General features: G+C 40.8%; 1 protein-coding gene across 3 annotated transcripts in view; it reads right to left on the bottom strand.

The window, feature by feature from the left end:
* The window catches only part of HPSE2 (heparanase 2 (inactive)), a 575,892-nt gene that overhangs the window by 23,343 nt on the left and 532,430 nt on the right, over window positions 1–20,119 (bottom strand). For all 3 annotated transcript variants that reach the window (XM_065894147.1, XM_065894148.1, XM_065894149.1), the window contains one exon: window positions 3,390–3,535. In XM_065894147.1, coding sequence (XP_065750219.1) covers window positions 3,390–3,535 — 146 coding nt within the window. The remainder of the gene's footprint in view (window positions 1–3,389; window positions 3,536–20,119) is intronic.

The following is a 20,119-nucleotide window of genomic DNA, read 5'->3' as shown; positions in this document are numbered from 1 at the left end:
AACAGTCCCTGTTCTAGAAATGTCTCCAGTGAAGCTGGGAGACTAGGAAAGGGAAGGGAGGGTGACGCTTTGAAATCCGTGGCCATTTCCAGTGAAAGTCTATGTGTTTGAAAACTGTGTTGGTCCATTGTCTCCAAATCTAATCCAAAGTTCTTGGGTTTGGTAAAAGTCAGGCCATGTTTTGCCAAACATCTTTTCCCCTAATTTCAAAGCGCTGTGTATTTTAAGGGAAATTTAATCCACATGTTTCTGATTCATTTACACTTAACTCATCAAAATATTGTTTTGTAAGAGCCATTTGATGTCCAAGAAGGCTCAGGAACCTTTTTATGAGTCTTTAAAAAAACTTCTTCTGAAAAACAGGAAGTTGTGCTTTGCCAATAATAAACGAACTTGAACCCCAAAAGGCTCAATTTTGCTTCAGTATCCACCAGGCTTCAACTGGTTCTGAACTTGGCTAAGGACCTCAGCTCCTCCCAGAAACATACATTGTGTTAGCAGAATGGTTTAGAAAAAGAAGGTTTCCTAGTCAAAACTTATTCGTTCTCTGAATAAGAAGACTTAGGGTGAGAATTGCTACGCTGCCAGTGTCCTAATTTGTTGCCTCTAGAACAGAAAGCAGAAAAGCACCTGCTAGTGTTGGTATGAGTATCTAACTCTTTATCCTAAATCAGTCATAAAAGACAATGGTCTACTAGGTCAGAAACGACCCACAGTGTAAGAGATGCCATGAGAGGGAGTGAGGTATTCAAGTAGAGGTTCATGACTGTCAGGGAGATTGTAAAGGGCATTTCTGTGTTATATAGGACACCAGGCCAAAGATCTCTAAGGGTTCTTTCCAAATGTAAAAATCTTTACATTATTAATGTTGCTACTTGCCTATACGTGTGATACCATAGAACCTTTGGAATTTAATACGATAATACAAATGTGAATATCTGGCAAGATGCTTGGCACACAGCAAGTGTTCAATACAGACTGGAGTGCAGGAGTTATTTTAAAAGACCCCTTCTTTGGTTTATTCTACTGGTACACTTATACTTTCTCACCCAATTCCCTATTTTGAGCAAGGATATATATTTTCAGAGTATTGGTCAAGACTGGACAGCGTGAAGCTAACATGCCCACTCTGGGACATTTCTGTGACCTTGGCCTCTTTGGCCACAAATAAACTAAGTGAACCAGGAGTGCTTCCTCGTGACTGCTATGGAGGATGAGGGGGCACAGACAGGGCACGTGGCTTCCCACAGAGAAGGAGCAGAGACACTTCTATCTTTGTGTCCACCTATCTAAGGCACCGGACACCCACTAACATGGAGGAGATCGACAAACTCAGCCAGCTCAGTGTATCCACTGTGGGCTTTCTTCTCTGATAGGAACAAAAAGACCTTCACCCCAGTAATCACTAAGGTCATCTGTGGAATAGATTAGTAAAGCCATTTCTTTCTTTTATGTAACAGGGAGAAAGAGGGATGGAACTGACAGAAGCACAGTGGCACTGTTTCCTCAGAGAGGTTCTGGAGTGACTTTCCATAGAAAGCAGAGGAGACCTGGTGATGGAGAGAGAATATTGAATGCAATGAATGATTCGATGCTAGTGAATGGCAGAATTCTTAACCATTCCACCACACCCCTTCCTTCTGGCCAGTGTGGTAACAGCAAAGGGAAAGAGAGCTATAACTGTAAATCATCAGTGATGTCCTGATGCCCTATTTCTGCATTCCTTCACTCGCCCATTCATCAAACATTCACTGAGACCTTCCTCAGGCCAGTCATTCTACTGGACACCAAGAATACAAAAATGCATGAGGCACTGGCCCTGAGGGCACAGTATATTCAGAATATTAGTGACAACTTCCCACAAGAACGTCAAAGAACGTCAGGATGAACACTGGGATGAAACAATGTGAAGAGACCTCTGTGAAGACCCTCAAATTCTGCTAAGCCCGTGGCTTGACTACTGACATTTTCCCCTGTGTCCTCAGACCTGTAGTATAAAGGGCACATACTGATGTGCTTCCCAAAAGAGACAAAAGGTGCCAAGAGTAATTTTTCTCTCTTGAAGCTGGGGGTCCACCTTTTGGGTGGTTACCTCAAGGCCAGGGTGGAGACAAGGAATACAATGTTTCCTTGTGTGGTGATCAGATAACTCCAGCCGAGGCCATAAAGCAGTCGCTCTCTGTCAGGTATTGGATTGAGCTTCCCGTGGAGCAAAAGGGACGTTGAAAGCCTCTGGCCTCTGCCCAAAGCAGCCTCCACTCATCCACAATGGGCACTTGTGTCTACAGACAAGACAACTGGCCCCTGACCCCCCCTATGCTCAGAGTGATCCTTTGAAAAATCTTATCCTGATAAATTAACTGGCTTGGCTCCTCTGTCATCAAGGAAGGGGAAGGAGCGTCTGTTGTAACCTGACCACTGGAGCTCTTTGTGCCTCCGCTACCCGTGATCAGCTCCTGACAGGCTCACTGGAAGGAAGATCTGGCTGGAGGCGCTTGCTTCCTTCTCCCTCACTCCCACTCCACATGAGGTTTCTCTGCAGGAACAGAAAAGTTCTTACTTCCAGAGCTGCCTACTCTGTTCCTTAAATAGAAAGTGATGTAAGAAAGCCATATTTGGTCTGATGGGTTTTGCTGTAGGCTCAGTTTAAAATTTTTACCTTATGAACCTCACGTTTTAAAATATTTTATCTGCCAAACTTTATTTATTTACTAATTATTTTTCCTATTTTTTAAAAGACAACTCTGACAACCAGAGCTTCAGATGAAAAAGAGCATAATCATACCTGTTACCGTGCTGATTGCTCAAAGTCCGGCCCCCTAAAAAAGGAAGCCTAGATTTTATTTAACCTTTAAAATAGCTGAAAAGGTTTTCCAAATACTGAAATAGCTCTAAAGCTGGCCTGACTACTTTTGGGCACTCTCAGTTTGGGATGCACTGGTATATGGTTAGGTTTCTAGTGGTATAGCTCTCCAAAATGCATCTTAGAGACGTAGACTTATTTCCTCAAGTTCGCCTGGTGTATCTTAGGAACAGATTTTATATCGCTACCCTTGGTTCAGGCAGAGGCATATAAATAAGCCTCCTGGACATCACATCAACTGGCTGAGAGAAAATGCTCAGTAAAAATTTGTTGGATGAAGAAGTAAATGAACAAATGGCATGTATTTTTATGAACGTTTTATGAATAAATCCTGTAAGTGTGAGAGAGGGGGTTTACTTGGAGAAAAAGCTGTTTATCAGAAACCATTTGAAACCTGCAAAGAGCAGGTAAAGTGAATCCAGAAGTGGTTTTCAATAAGTCTTGAAGGGGTCCCATGTATGAAATTCTCAAAGGGGCCTGAAGCTCCCCAGGGGTGGCTTTCTGTGCCATCTCTCTGCAGACTTACTTGTGGTGGTTTGTGCAGTGAGCATAAATCCTTAGTTTGTCCCGGATCACTCGGCCTGGCCGTGGCTTCCGCTGGAGCCCAGCCACATGCACAGCCAAGACTTTGGGGCCAATCAGGCGCTTGTAAAGGAGAGAGAGCCAGTAGTCCTGCGGAGAATAGAGAGGCAGAGAGTCAGAGATAGACACACATTCGGGTGTTCTGAGTAAACATACAAACACGCAGGCCAGAATCCACTTCTTACCGGGAATATGGTGAATCAGGACCAGCGAGACCCTAACCCTGTAAGCATGATCACCCCAATGAAGTGCTCATTTTCGGTTCATAATGAAGTGGGCGTTATCTGAAGTGGCCTTTGCAACTGGCCAAATGAGGAAATGTCAGTGGGGCGAGCCCCGAGTGGCATGCAAAGCAAATGAATCAGTTTTTCACATATAAAAGACCAACCAGCTGGGCCTTGAATTTTCAACTTTCTTTCCCTATGACTTTACTTTCATACTGGTTTATGACTTCTGTTTAATTATAGAATGGAAGATTTCCAATCTTTAGGATTGTCACCAATGTGAGAATCCAACATATCATCCTCCAAATATTGTCACTCTTAATGTGGTGGGAGGAGGATGAAGTTCCTCCAGACAGGAGACCAGAGTCCTGATTCCAGAGGTGAAAATACAAACAGAAGAATGTCTGCAAACCATGGTGCTAATTCTTGGTCATCCTCAATAATTCTAAACTAAAAACAATGTGGTGCTTTTAAACATTCCAGGGTCCATTTGTAGCTGATTAATAAATACTCAGGGGCTTCCCTGGTGGCGCAGTGGTTGGGAGTCCGCCTGCTGATGCAGGGGACACGGGTTCGTGCCCCGGTCCGGGAGGATCCCACATGCTGCGAAGTGGCTGGGCCCGTGAGCCATGGCTGCTGAGCCTGCGCGTCCGGAGCCTGTGCTCCACAGCGCGAGAGGCCACAACAGTAAGAGGCCCGCGTACCGCCAATAAATAAATAAATAAATAAATAAATAAATAAATAATCTGTAATCTACACAGGAGTTTGAACTTACAAATGCCTATTTACCGCCACCTTAATTTCTACTGTATTTGCTATTATCATGTTTTATTTTTATATTGGATACAAAACATATTTTGTATTTGTTTTGTATTTGCTCTTAAACCCTATTATGGGGTAATGACTTCAGTGTTTATAACTCACCATGTAAATAGGGCCTCCTAATTTGTTTAGGAGCTTCCCCCCTCCCCCCATTTCTGGAATTCAGTGAACATACTCTTCAGTGCAGGCATTCTATTCAAGATCTTAAAGACATCAATCATGTCTTCTCAGCCTTCATCTTTCAATAATCTTTTTTTTTTTTTTTCCCTTTTGTGGTCATCTATAACATCAGCTGCTTAAAAATGTCTGGTGAATTGAATAAATCAGAACAAAGTCCCAGAGCTTGTCTGTCTCCAGAATAGCTCCAAATCTGCCCTGAGTACTAAGCCTTGCCCATTTACCTTAATTAACTTTAAGTGGACTTAGGATGGCTGCTAAATATGGTTTCCTTATATTTAAAATAGCAAATATTTCATTATTGTCAATCATATAGATAAAAAAAATTCATTGCTCTTACTTGACTACAATTTCTGTGTCTTTGATTTGAAGTAATCTTTGTGAAGAGATGATCACATTCACAGTATTTCCAATGGGATGTCCACCTTTTTCTCATTGATTTGTAACATATCTTTTAATATTAGTGGTAAGAATCCTTTGGAATATTTATGAAACAAATATTCTGTCCAAATTTGTAGTTTGCTTTTTATCACTTTTTATGATTTTTTTGACGTGAAGAATTTCAAAAATTTTTATAGAAAAATATATCAATCTTTTTCTTTTGATTTCTTCTTTTTCTTTTATCCTTAGAAAGTCCTTCCTCACACAAGGGTAAGATCAATCTTCATTGATATTTTTTCTAGTTCTTTTTATATTATCATTTAAAAATTTAAACTTTTAATTCACTGAAAAATATTTGGGTGTATGGTACTAACTTTACTATTGTCTAAATTATCTACTAGTTGTTGTAGCATCATATAGTGAATAACCTATCCCTAAACCCACCTTTATCACAAACTAAAATTTATACATATGAAATATAAATGTTTATATTATATAATATTATACATTATCATGTCTGTTATTATCTAATATATAATATACTGTATATACTATATTGTATTATAATGTATATTGTATATATTATACAATATATGATATGGTATAATGTGCATATATATTATAATACATATATACTATATATACATACACACATATGTACAATATAATATACATTGTGATATATAATATAAATGATATATAATTATATATAATAATGTGTATTATATAACATATTTAAAATCATGTTATATATAACACATAAAAACATATAAATATATGCATATGTCATATATAATAGTTTATGATATGTATATCATGATACATATACTGATAAGAAATGTTATATATAATTCCGTGTCTGGATTTTCTATTCTCTTCTACTGAACTCTGTATTTTTTTTTTTTTTTTTTTTTTTTGCAGTACGTGGGCCTCTCACTGCTGTGGCCTCTCCCATTGCGGAGCACAGGCTCCGGATGCGCAGGCCCAGAGGCCATGGCTCACGGGCCTAGCCACTCCGTGGCATGTGGGATCTTCCCGGACCGGGGCACGAACCCGCGTCCCCTGCATCGGCAGGCGGACTCTCAACCACTGCGCCACCAGGGAAGCCCTGAACTCTCTATTTTTAAAAAATCAGTTTCACATCATTTTCATTATTATAGTTAGCATTTAATATCTAGAGATTCAAGTTCATTTCATTATAATTTTCCTTTCTTTGTTCAAATGTTCCTTAATTAGTAATATTCATTTATTTTTCCAAATAAATTCTGAAATTATTTTTTTGCAGCAGTTGTTGCAGAGAAGTTTGAAGCTAGCATGAATTTCTTTCTATGTTTGGTTAGCCTGTTTGTTTTCTACCTTTTGTGTCCTGCCAGGATGCTTATAGGAGTCATGTTTTATCCTTGATATTTGAATTTTTACCAGGAATGTGTCAATGTGAGTTTCTGCATTAATTTGCCTGTACTTGGGGACTTTTTATTTTTAACATCTTTATTGGGGTATAATTGCTTTACAATGGTGTGTTAGTTTCTGCTTTATAACAAAGTGAATCAGTTATACATATACATATGTTCCCATATCTCTTCCCTCTTGCGTCTCCCTCCCTCCCACCCTCCCTATCCCACCCCTCCAGTCGGTCACAAAGCACCATTGGGGACTACTTTTAATCAGAAAGACTAAGCCTTTTCTTCAACCTGTGAGAATTTTCTTTAAATATAGCTTCAAGTTCTTATGTATATGTTTTCCATATACAGGAGAATATATGTAACTTAATGACAGTTCTGAAGCATATGAGAACCCACCATCCATCTTAAAAGCTACCATAATACCCACACTGTTGCATTTAGTTATGTGAGTCTTCCTTTTCTCGTTTTTATGTTTTTCATTCCCTTCCTTCATAGTTTAGTTTTATCCATATATATATATATTTGCTCCTAAGCAATATATTATTTAATTTGTTAGCTTTATAAAAGTGGTATCACGCTGTATGTAGTTTTCTTTGACTTACTTTTTTCACTTAACATTATGCTTCAACGATTCATCCAGGTAGTTACGCGTACTTACAGTTTATTCATTTTCAATATTGTATGATACTCCATTGTGTAAAAATACTACAATTTATTTATCCATTATTCGCTGATAGATATTTGAGTTGTGTCCAGATTTTTGCTATTATGAACAACGTGTCTTTGAACATTCTTGTTCCTGTTTCCCAAGACCCAGGTGAAGAAACCTGGAGAAGCATTACTCCAATTGTGATTGGAAACCAGCAGTGCCTCATCACTTGGGTGCTTCTTAGGAATGCAAATACATGGACTTTATCCTAGATGTACTGAATCGGAATCTCCAGGGGTGAGGCCCCCAAATTGTGTGGCTCTCTAGGTGATTCGGTTGCTTGTCAAAGTTAAGAGAAGCACGGTTCTATAGTACAAACTGTAGTACTGGAATTGCTGGGTTACACGCAGGTATAAAAATATTCAGGTTTACAGGATAATGCCAAACTGTTTTCCAAAGTGATTCCAATTATTCCAACTTACACTTCCTCCAGCAGTGTCTGTATGTGTTCCCTGTGATCCACATCCTTGCTAACACCTGTTATTTTCAGACTTCTTAATTTTTGCCAGTCTAGTGGGCATAAAATATCTATTTATTTATTTTTGTGTTGTTTAAGAAGTCCTTCCTCATGTCTATTTCATAAAGATATTTTATGTTTTCTTTTAAAACTTTTAGAGTTTTTCTTTCATAGTTAAGTCTTTAATCAAAGTAGAATGTAGATTCCCCTCAGGGGAATCTAGGATTTGGGTTGGTAAGTCAGCTGACGGTAGGTTAAAGCCAAAGTGAATGTGAAATTTGCACCTTTACTTAGCTCCGTGCACCACCTTCAGACGCCTCTCTCACCCTTATTCTTTTCTCAGTTCCCTATTTAGTCTGCCTCTTTTTAAAAAACTCCACTTTCCCTCTCTCACTGTCCTTATCTCTCCCTCATGTAAAGCAGCAGAACCAAATTATATTTCCTTCTTCCCTCCCTCCCTTTCTCCTTTCTTTTATTTTGCTATGAATATGTGCCATTTATATAATCACAAATAAAATTAAACAAATGGAATAATTCCTGAATATCTCTTAAGGCAATGACATGAAAATGCAGAAAAAATTATCTTTAAGCATAGATGAGATAGGAAAAAAAGAAAGAATGCACATATATATCTAACAACAGCAACAACAACAAAAGGACAGTGCATGAAAGATGCAATAGAAAGAGAACTTTTCAAACAATAACAGTCATAAAAAGGAAGGCAAATATAATAGCTTTTCATGTCAACAATAAAAAAATCCAAAGCAAGGAATGCATTGCAATTTTCAAGGGACAAAGAGAGACCCAAACAAACATTCTTTAAGTGTGTCAGACATGAGAAGAAGTTGAAGAAAAATAGAGTCTATTTATTAGCTGGAGAGGGAAAACTAATAACAGATGACCCTAAAAAGACAGAGGTTTTAAATCTTTTCTTTTTCTTTAGTATTTGTCAGAAAGTCAATTGTGGTCTGAAAGCTGGAAAACGCAGTATATAGAGTAAGTTCAACCAAAATAAATGGGAAAAAAAAAAGAAATTGACAGAGGGTTGCAGAATTTACTGGATTAATCACTGAACCCTGTGTTCCTCAAGGTCTAAGACTACTTACTCATTCCTAAAGCCCATGCCTAGTAGAGCGCCTGGCTTATAGGAGGTGCTAGAATTCAATTATGGAATGTGTACTATGTTCAAGGCTCCATGCTAGGCATTAGGAACATAGTGGTGAAGAAGACAAATACAGTTCTTGCCATCATGAAGTTTATAAATCTTATCAAGAAAAATAGTCCTTAAGCCAATGAGTTATGCAATTAATTTCAGTAGAACAAATGGTAATGGAGAAATCTATGAGACCGTATAGTATCATACATGTGACCCAGTCTGGGCGGGGTGTATGGTCAGCGAAGGAGTCTTGTTGCCAGAACCTGTGTGGACCTCAGCCTGGAGTCTGGCTTCCTGGGAGCGGACTGTAGCTTTGGAGTGTGCACCACTAGGCTGGAAAGGTGGCAAGGGGCAGCTGCTGATGGAAATGTGATCAGGGCTTGGGCTTGCAGCCTGGGTGGTCCACACTGCATGACCATGAGACCCTTGGTGATACACTACAGAACTAGGAGTGGGGAAGGGGTGTTGGGTTGTGGCCTTAGGCTCTGACCACCCATGTGAGGCCTGCGAATACATCTTCCATTCTACAAGCACTCTCTGAGCACATATTAGTGGCATGCAGATATTCTGCTCAGCCCAAGTGATACTAAGATGAACAGGACATCTTCCTGTCCTCAAGGAACCTAGGGGTCAAGATACATGTAAGCAATTCTCTGTAAAATGAGGCTGACTAAAGTAAACACCACAGAAGCGGGAACCACTCGTAGAACTTAGGGAATTCAGAAGCCAAAACAATTATTTATGACCAGGGGATTCCAGGAAGGCTTCACAGAGAAACAAAAGTGGACAATTAATTTGCTTAGAGTTGAAAGATATATATTCAAATCCTGGAAAGTTATTTATTATCTCTAAATCTCAGTTTCTGGGGCTTCCCTGGTGGCGCAGTGGTTGAGAATCCGTCTGCCAATGCAAGGGGCACGGGTTCGAGCCCTGGTCTGGGAAGATCCCACGTGACGCGGAGCAACTAAGCCCCTGTGCCACAGCTACTGAGCCTGCGCTCTAGAGCCCATGAGCCACAACTACTGAGCCCGTGTGCCACAACTACTGAAGCCCGCGCACCTAGAGCCTGTGCTCCACAACGAGAGAAGCCTGCGCTGAGAAGCCACCGCCATGAGAACACTGCAACGAAGAGTAGCCCCTGCTACAAATAACTCAATTTCGTTTCTTTTTATGGCTGAGTAATATTCCATTGTATATATATGCCACACTTTCTTTATCCATTCATCTGTCAATGGACACTGAGGTTGCTTCCATGTCCTGGCTATTGTAAATAGAGCTGCAATGAGCATTGTGGTACATGACTATATACACTACCAAATGTAAAACCGATAGCTAGTGGGAAGCAGCCACATAGCACAGGGAGATCAGATCGGTGCTTTGTGACCACCTAGAGGGGTGGAATGGGGAGGGTGGGAGAGAGGGAGATGCAAGAGGGAAGAGATATGGGGATGTGTGTATATGTATAGCTGATTCACTTTGTTATAAGGCATAAACTAACACACCATTGTAAAGCAATTATACTCCGATAAAGATGTTAAAAAAAAAACGGGGTGCCCCCGCTCACCGCAACTAGAGAAAGCCTGTGCGCAGCAACGAAGACCCAATGCAGCCAAAAATAAATAAATAAAATAGATACAACATTAAAAAAATAAAAAATGTTTAAAATAAAATAAAACTCAGTTTCCTCATAGGGATTTAATGAGATAATATACCTGGAAATATCTATTAGTGCCTGATATATCGAAATATTTAATAAACGTTGCTTCTTCTTCTCTTTATTCCTTGAAAGATGTTTTTTAGCCTCATGAAAATAGTTGTATTCTAGTATGTACACAATTATGCTCTAAGTTGCCCTGAAAACATAAATATAACTCGTGTGTGTACGTGTGTGTGCACGTGTGCATGTGTTGGGAAGGTTGGAAGGAAACTCCTTGAGATCAGGGCTTACTTTTGCATATCTGGTGCCTGTGAACATAGATATTGGTACTCAGTAAATATTTGATTGAATGAATGATCGAATCAAGTTTCACCTCCTGAAACTGATCGGAGGTTTTTCAGGGCTGAATCGTAGTGAAATGATAACTTCGCAAGGTTCAAAGTTTATGGTTTTCCTGAGCACTGATAGGCGTTGCTGCAGGTGCCTAAACTTGTTTAATCTCAATATTTTCTCTTTCTGGGAAGTGTACATGCACTGAAGTGTGAAAGCCAAATGACAAATATTTTTCCATCGTGGAGCCTCTTGCCTGACTTCCAAAGTCACAAAAACATAGCTCTAGTAGGCACGAGGCTACCCCGGTAGCCACTCTTTCTCTAGATAGCTGACCTTAGAGAGCCAAGAACAAGTGAAGTGGAACATCCCCATGGAGTTTTGCTCTAGATGTGGCGGTGGGCCAGGGCTCATGTGTAAAGGAAAGAACCCTGCTGCTCCAACTTCCTCCACGGAGGGAGAGCTGCAGGGCAGATCTAGAAAGTTTCCATGTGACTGAAGCATCTTTGGAAATAATACTAAAAGCTACAATTTTCCCTGCTGCCCTCTCTAGAGGGAATGAAATCCCCTCCAATCCATTTATTGACCACCTTACTTAAAACTGCCAAATGGCTCCCCATTGCTTGCCGGCTAGAGACAGTGGCTAAAACCAGTGGTTCTGCCATGAATTAGTCCCTTCCCACCTTTCTCTACTTGGCCTTTTATCCTCAAGGACATTGATTTTTTTTATCCCTTCCACTATGGACAGGGCCTTCTTGTTTCTCTGATTATCTCCCATTCCTATCCCGCACACCCCTCCCCAACATGTGTGGGTGCACACACACACAAAATTTGTTAACTCTTAGCTCAGGTGTTAACTCTAGGGTCACTTTTCCAGGGAAGTTTTCCTGGACCACATTTCTGTTATGTGTCCTCAGAAAACAATTTCTTTCCCTTAGGACATTTGATTCAGTTTATATTTACACATTTATTAGTAGGATTTTCTGATTCATGTGTGTCTTATTTTCTAGACTATGAATTCAATGATGATAGGACTGTGTTTTCTCACAGCTGCCTAATACAGCACCTAGAACCTGAGCACCTAGAACCTGTGTTCAATAAACAGTTGGAACTAGAAGGGCCTGAAGGTACCCACATCCCCCAGTCTGATCCCCTGCTCCTTGCTTCTCTTAGCCAGTCTTATCTACAACTGGACTTCAGGTAATGTGTTCTGAAACAAATTACAGAGGTTTTCTGTACTCAGCCCCATCAATCCCAGACCCGAGTAAAGGTGGAAGGAAGCACTGGCTCAGCTGGGGTTCTGTGGTACACAGTAGTAGTAGTGAGGAATTTCTAGCCCAATCCAGTGGGGATGATGCCCAAACCAGAGAACTGAGTGGAATGGAGAATCAGGAAGCCTCCAACCTAGAAATGCAGCCCAGAAGGTCATCATACAAGGGGCACCAGAAGCACTGAATATGAAATCAGAATTCTAGGCACGCTGCAAGTGAAGGAAATCACAAGCTCGCACAAAGAATTATACAGGCCTGCCTTCACGTGCTCATTGAGACAAGATAGGTGATGTCGTCTGGGTTCAAAATGGCAAGGGAAAAACTGATAAGTTCGCTATAAAAATGCCAAGCTACATGCTTTTAATGAGAGTTACTTTTGGCAAAAAATGCAATTGAACTATTCTTGCTTATCTTGAATACTCCAGTCACGAAGTTTAACATATCTGTGAAACATTTCCCAGAGCTTAGTATCAAGAATGATTTGCCAAATGGTATAGCCACTGTGGAAAACAGTTTGACAGTTCCTCAAAGAGTTAAACATAGAATTACCCTAACACAGCAATTCCACTCCTAGGTATACAGGTATATGCCCCAAAGAATTTAAAACAGGTACTCAAACAGAAACTTGTATGAGAATGTTCATTACAACATTATTCACAAAAGCCAAAAGGTGGAAACAACCCAAGTGTTCATCAACAGAAGAATGGGTAAACAAAATGTGGTATATCCATATAATGGAATATTATTTAGTCATAGAAAGGAATGAAGTTCTGATACATGCTACAACATGGATGAACCTTGAAAACACGCTAAGTGAAGGAAGCCAGACATAAAAGGACAAATATTGTATGGTTCCACTTATACGAAATATCTAGAATAGGTAAATTCATGATACGGAAAGCAGAAGAGAGGCTACCAGAATCTGGGGGGAAGGTGAGAATGGAGAGTTATTGCTTAATGGGTTCAGAGTGATGAAAAATTTTTGGAATAGACACGGGAGATGGTTGCATGACATTGTGACTGTACTTAATGCCACTGAATTGTATACTTCAAAATGGTTAAATCAGCAAATTTTATGTTATATATATTTTACCACAATAAAAAAAGAGAAAAAAAAAAAGGATGAATTGCCAGAAGTAATCCTTCTTGAGAATAACCTGCTGATATGCATCAAAAGCCTCAAATTGCTCTATACCCTTTGACCTAACAATTCCACTTCTCATAATTTATTCCAAAGAAATAATCATAGATATGTGCAAAGATTTATCAGTAAGATGGTTGTAGTAGTCGTTGGTTTTGTGCCTTAATATCAATTCTTCCTCCTTTTGATCACAGCATCTGGATTTTCTTTTGGGATATGGTTCAGCCATGATTGTATACTGTTTATCAAGTTTCCCTGATCTCCCTTGAGGAGAGTAACTGATCATATTAGGCCAGTTGGACTTTCTTTCCAGGGAATCTGGAAACTGAATGGGATGGCCAAGCATGTTAAGAGCGGCTGGACTGGATTTACTCTATGGAGTGGCAACTTGAGGGGACTGAATGTTCATTGGTGCTGCCACCAGGATTCTTCATTGCCCTGAATCTTATCCCTTCCAAGCTGGGTGCTTCAGCTTTTCAACAACTCCCTTTCTTCTCTGCTTAAGCTCCCTAGATTCCTTCTCTCCCTTTTTTTCTTATGACCAAAGAATCTTAATTGGTTCCATGATCATCACAGCATTATGTTTACCGGGGAAAAAGCTTCAAAACAATTAAATGTTCAATAAATAAACTACTAGATAAGCAAATTGTGGTGGATCCAACTATGGATAGTTTACAGTCACTAGAAATTCTATTTTAGAAGCATATTTAATGATGTCAAAAGATGTTCATTATAGTGTGTAGAAAAAGAACAGACTCTAAAATAGGGTGATCTTATTTTTGAGGGGAAATACGTGTCTCTGTGCAGTTAAACTTGAAGGATATACACCTAAACGAAAACAGCAGTTATCTGACGACTACTCCTTTCCTTCTTCCAGTTCCTTGGAAGGTCTATTCTCCCACACCTCTGGGCCTTTAGAAATACCGCTCCCTTTGTCTAGGGTACTTTTTCTGCCCATGCCCTGCCTAGCCAACTCCTTCTCATTCTTTGGGGTTCGGCCTAAGTGAAATTTCCTCTCAGAAACCTCTCTGAAGCCCCATGTCCAGGTTAGGGTTTCTCTTGTATGTGATCCTGTGAACACTGAGGTAACCCCCTCAACAGTTTTCACAGTGTTTGTTAATTGCCTATTTACTAGTGTATTCTCCCCTAGACCCTTCAGTGAGATCAGGGTCCGTGTTTCTTCCAACAATGGCAACAAACATTTCTTGAGTGCTCAACATGTATTATCTCACTGAATTCACCAATAAATCCTATGACGAAGCACTGTTATCTTTCTTTTTACAGGTGAGGATACTGAGGCTTAGACATAGATAAAAGCAATGTACAGAGGTGACAGAATTATAGCCCCAGCACCAGTGCTTAATAACATGTTTGTTGAATTAATGAATGAAAATACTAAAATTACGTAGATAACTTTCACTACTGCAGGTCTCTGAATCTATGATTCCAAAGTATTGCTAGAATTAAAAGTACTGGCCTGATCAACTGGGTAAGATGTCAGTACGCAGCCAAACATCTTATTTTACTGATAAGTGAATTCAGTCTGAAGCTCCCTTAAAAATTCAGAGCTAGTGCTGCCTGGAGATAAAAATCAGCCCCATCCTCTCTCCTCCTCTGAATGCTCCGAATTAGTAAAATAGAGGCCACACATCACTGGCTGAATTAGGTACAGGTAAACACACTCCTCCTTGCTGAACTAGCCCCTAAGATGCCCTGCACCCCTCTTTGCTGTACCTTGAAGACCTGAGCAGAGCCCGAGCAGGCCCAGAATAGGCCTGAAATATGAAGAACTAACCTGGGACAAATGTGATAATCAATTGAGCACTGCAGGGAAGAGAAAAGGATCAGGCTGCCAGAATCTCAATTTAAGTTGGGATTCAGCAAACAGAAAAGTAAGTGATAAGAAGTCTGATTTCACTAGGATTGTCAAATTTCCTAAATTCATTGGGTTCTCCCTGATTGAGAGAGTCTCTGAAGTAGTGTTATACGTTATTATTATCTACCCTCAGTTCCTCAGTTCTTTGACCCTGGTTCCTGACACAGAGTTCCTAAACCCCTTGAATTTCCTGGGTGATTGGAGCATCTTTTGCTCTAATTCAGCTACTCTTATTGGGCTCCTGGATGGAGGCTGGTCACCAGAAAGACCAAGCATATTTAGAAGTTTGGAACATTCAGCCCCACTCCCCCATTCTCTGGAGAGGGTAGAGGAACTAGACATTGAGTTAATAATTGATATCTATATGATGTAGCCTTCATAAAATCCCCAAAATATGAGGTTTGGAGAGCTTCTGGGCTGGTAAACACGTCCATGTGCTGCAGGGTGGTGCACCCCAATTCCATAGGAACAGAAGCTCCTATGCACAAAACTCTTCTGGACTTCATCCTATGTATCTCTTCAACTGGTTGTTCATCTGTATCTTTATCATATAATAAACTGATAAACTTAAGTAAGTGTTTCCCTGAGTCTTGTGAGCTGATCTAGCAAATTATCAAACCTGAGGAGGAAGTCACTTTTGACCGACAACCTGGTATAAATGCTGATTTATACCAGGCTGTCGGTCAAAAGTACCAGGGACAACCTGAGACTTGTAATTGGCATCTGAAGTGGGGGCAGTCTTGTGAGACTGAGCCATTAAGTTGTGGGATCTAACGCTAACTCCAGGCAGACAGTGTCAGAACTACATTGAATTGTAGGACACCCAGCTGGTGTCCGATAATTGGTTGGTATGAGAAAAAAATCCACACATCCAGTGTCAGAATTGCTGTGAGTATGGCAGTAGTATGAGAGTAAAGGAAAAAACAGTGAGTTTTTCCTAAACAGATTCCTGGTTCCAGGCACAGTTATTTTTTTACCCAGGATGCAGGAGGGATATGCTAGGAATAAGCCCTTCTCTGTAATGCCAGGAACCTGGGAGAAAGTGTACCATTTCCCTCATCTTAAAATGTAGAGCAGGGTCTTTCAGCCGCAGCACTCCTGGTAGCTTCGGCTTGATGATTCTCCGTTGCGGCAGGTTGTCCTGTGCGTTGTAGGATATTTAGCAGCATCCCCAGCCTACAATTACTAGATGCCAGTAGCACAGCCTTCCCCTAGTTGTGATAACCAAAAATTTGTTCAGACATTGCCAAATCTCCCCTGGGGCTCCTCGTTTGGCAAACCACTGACCTAGAGTGTGGAAAGTAGAAAATATTGGTGCATCTCCCTCCCACACTTCATAGGGTATCTCATAAATATACATGTGGACACACCCATACTTGTTTATTTATGTGGAGTGGAAGTAAAAAATATCCCATTAAACCTAACACTTTATGTTCGATGGTGACATGTAAGAATGTCTAAGATCTTGTTAAGAATCATTTAAGAACTTTCCTTGCATTCACCCCAGTCAACTATTTCCAAGCACGGAAAAACTTATATTATGCTCTTTGCTTTTGCAATGGTGTTGGCTCCCTGGACTACTTTGGGTTTCCAGACACTTGTGTATGATCCTAGCGGAGGCAGAAAAGCATGAGCTTTGGAGTCAGGCACCCTGGACTGGAATTCCAGTTAAATTTCATTTATCTGTGTTCATTGCAAGTCAGTCAACTGCTTTAAGCCACAAGTTCCTCAACCACGAAAACCTTTCTTGCTTGATCATGATGAACTTTAAATGAGACGGGGTCTGGGAAAGTGCCTGGCCCAGTCCTGGAAGGTAGAACCAGTTCTTACCCATGAATGTTTTCTTTCTTTTGGTGCTTATCACTCAGGAAGTAGAGTAAGGGAAAGCTTCCATCCCAGTGTCTAGTGCCCCAGAATATTCCTTCAGCTCTTCTCACAACACCATGAGGGCAGGTGGCAAAGTCATGCTGGGGTAAACAAGGAAGGCTCTCGAGTGTGGCTTACAGCTTTCACCTGGAGCTGGTCAGCAGTTGAGAGGCAGTGAGTGAAGACTGGGCTTGAGTGGCTAGGGCTTTGTCAAGGAGAATGTCCTCACAGAGTGAGGGGGCTACTGGTACAGAGGTTTTGTTTCACTCAGGAGACCTCACTGACATCATTTTTGTGACCTATAACGTGAGTGGCAGTAACTGAAGTCAGACTTGGGCTCTAGTTCAACTTCAGCACTTCCTGGGTATGACTACCACCTGGGGCAAGTTACTCTCCCTCTAAGCCTCAGGACTGTCATCTGTAAAATAGGATGACACTTGTGCCTACCTCTGAAGATGTTGTGAGGATTAACATAATGAATGCAAAGGCCCAGTGCCTGGTGAGTAACAGACACAGAGAAATATCAGCTGATACTACTATTAATAATCATCTTCTATATGAATGCCTGTGCTTGCATGTATGGTATCTGAATATATTCTAGAAAGGATGAATGATGGGGAAAGCATGGCCCAAGGTAGATAAGACATAACTCAAACAACTAGCCAATCAGAAGAGAACAAGCAGAGGCTAAAGTATATACAGAGAAAAACTCAGGAACAAGATAGAAAGAAAAAGTGGGCAAAAAAGATAAAGGTTACAAGTGAACAGCGGCACTTTTATGAAAAAGCTGGGGACAATTACTTGCGTGCACCAAAGCCTTAGAGAATCAGGCCAGGGACAAGGTCCTGCCTTCACTAGAAATGAATGAATAGGTAGTAGATACATGTTTTTTGTCTAGATATCATCATCATCATTATTATCATCAGTCTACGTTTGCTGAGCACCTGTGATATACTGGACAAGTAGAAATAACTAAGACACAGTTTCACACCTTGAAGAGCTTAGCGTTTACTTGGCCAAAGCCAGTAAGGTCTCTAAGTAGATTTTGAGCAAACTCTGAGGTCCCATCTCTCTCTCCTTAACTGACTCATCCTTTGGGTATTGGTGGTCAGAGGGGCACAAGCACCTGTGACCTGGAGCAGATCTTTTCTTTCCCCAAACTTGTCTTCTTTTACACCAAACTTTTCTGTCTCCAAAGTATTTGTACAAATCAGGAAAGTTAAGTGCATGTAAGGTACTTAGAGCATAGAGGCTTCATGATAACAGGCTGCCTTCTAGGCAGGCTACTGAAGCTGAACCAGTGGAGAGATTCCTGGAAGCCTTTGGAGAGGAGCTGGCTCACTCTTTTGTCCAGGGTGGCACAATGCTAGCACCTTTCTGGCTAACAAGGAGGGAATTAAAGTCCGTGAAGTCAGCCACAGACTTAACCACAGCTCCAACAGGCCAACGGCAGAGTCAACCAACTGCAGAGGAGACATTTTCTTGACAGACACTCTGACAAGCTCAGGGGATTCAGAACCACAAAGTGAAGGTGGTCTCCACCCAGACAGGTCTAGGAAAGCCCGCGGAACACTGCATTGTCCACAAGCTATTTTGAAGCTGCTTCAATTAAAGAATTAAACTATATCTGACTAGCAGCAACATCCACCAAAGCCAAATTGGATTTCTCCTTCTGGTAAAACAAGCTACAGACCGTGTCTTTATTGTGCGGACACTCATTAGCAAATATGCAAAAAAATACCAGTCGGAGAAAGATGTTTTCCTGCTTTGGAGACTTTTAAAAAAGCATTTAATTCAATCTGGCACACATGCCTGAACCTGAAGTGGCTACAATGTGGAACTGGTGGGAAAGCATGACCAACGCGGTTCTGTCTATCAATCCACCTTCTGCAGGACAAATACACCCCACACTCAGCCAGGGTTAGCAGAAGGGGCTAGTTCCCTTTACTTTTTCTGAACACTGGAGAAGGGTTTTCTACGCTTCAGGAATTTCTAAGGTCAAGATCTTTCCTGAGGAAAAGAAATGCTGGCTGCAGATAACTGGATTAGTCTCTCTACCTCTCCCCTTGCTCTTGGGCAGAAGTTAAATTACTATGAACACCACAACTTATAGACCCCAGGATCACCTACAGAGAGACTTAAAAACTGATTTTCAGGAAATTGTCCCAAATAACCTCACATTTTACTGTTTTAAGTGTAGAATATGCTGTCTGTGTTTGTATGGGGTCCGTTAAGCTTGTCTAGAGTCCAGATCCTGCTCTACAAGGCCCATCTCAAGTGGATCCAGGCCTCCCAGTAAAGTGGACTTCAAGGTGCAAGGTAAGATCCATCCTTTAAGGCGAAACTATATATCTAATGGCTTTTAGGATATTTTCATTGATATCAAACTTTATGTGATTTTAAAAGAATAGTTAATTTTGCAATCACCAAAGTATATTTACTACCCCAAAGCCAGGGCATGTGAAAAAGATAAAGAATCAAGCTGGGGAGGGACAGAGAACCTTTGTTCCCCTTCGTTTCCTGTAATAGAATCTGGTAGGTACTTTGCTCCCTTTTTATGAAAAGCAAAGAAGTGTGTGAGGTTTTGAGGCAGTTCTGGGATGGGAGTAAGTAGGTCTTGTGGAAGAGAGCCCACCTCCATCAGGGAATCTCGAGAGGAGGAGACAGAGGCAATAGAGAGAAAAGGCGGAAGACCTGTATCTATTCCGTGCCTTGAGTCTAGTTCTCATTATGGTGACCATTTTTGTCAACATCAAGGGAAGAGAAGATGTGGTAATTAACTAGCAAACCCATATTGCCAACCTGGATCATTCCCAACAGAAAATACACTAGAAACAAAATTAACCAAAGTGGTCATACGTATGGCAAAATTTTTCTGGATTGGGGCTTAACTTTTTTTTTTTCATGGGTGCTGCCCTCTGACCAGGGACAACAAGCCGTCCTCCTGGTTGGACACAGCACAGAACCATTGGAAGAGGTTTTTATTTCCAGCCATTACCTCATCCTTACTATTCAGGGAGTGATTGAGGGTTAGTGACAGGAACACTTTGGAGTAGGTACTTTGCCAATATATATTATCATTCTTAGTACGTGCAAATGGGAAGCCACAGTACCAACTCAGTAATTACTTTTGATATTTCCTCACATGTTGGAAAGCAATCATTACAAACCCAAAGAGCTTCATTTACAGGGTTTTACAGACTT

Source organism: Phocoena phocoena, chromosome 16 (assembly GCF_963924675.1).
Source record: "Phocoena phocoena chromosome 16, mPhoPho1.1, whole genome shotgun sequence".
Taxonomy (NCBI): Eukaryota; Metazoa; Chordata; class Mammalia; order Artiodactyla; family Phocoenidae; genus Phocoena; species Phocoena phocoena.
Note: the sequence above shows the minus strand (reverse complement) of the source record. Positions and strands in the feature narration are given on the sequence as shown.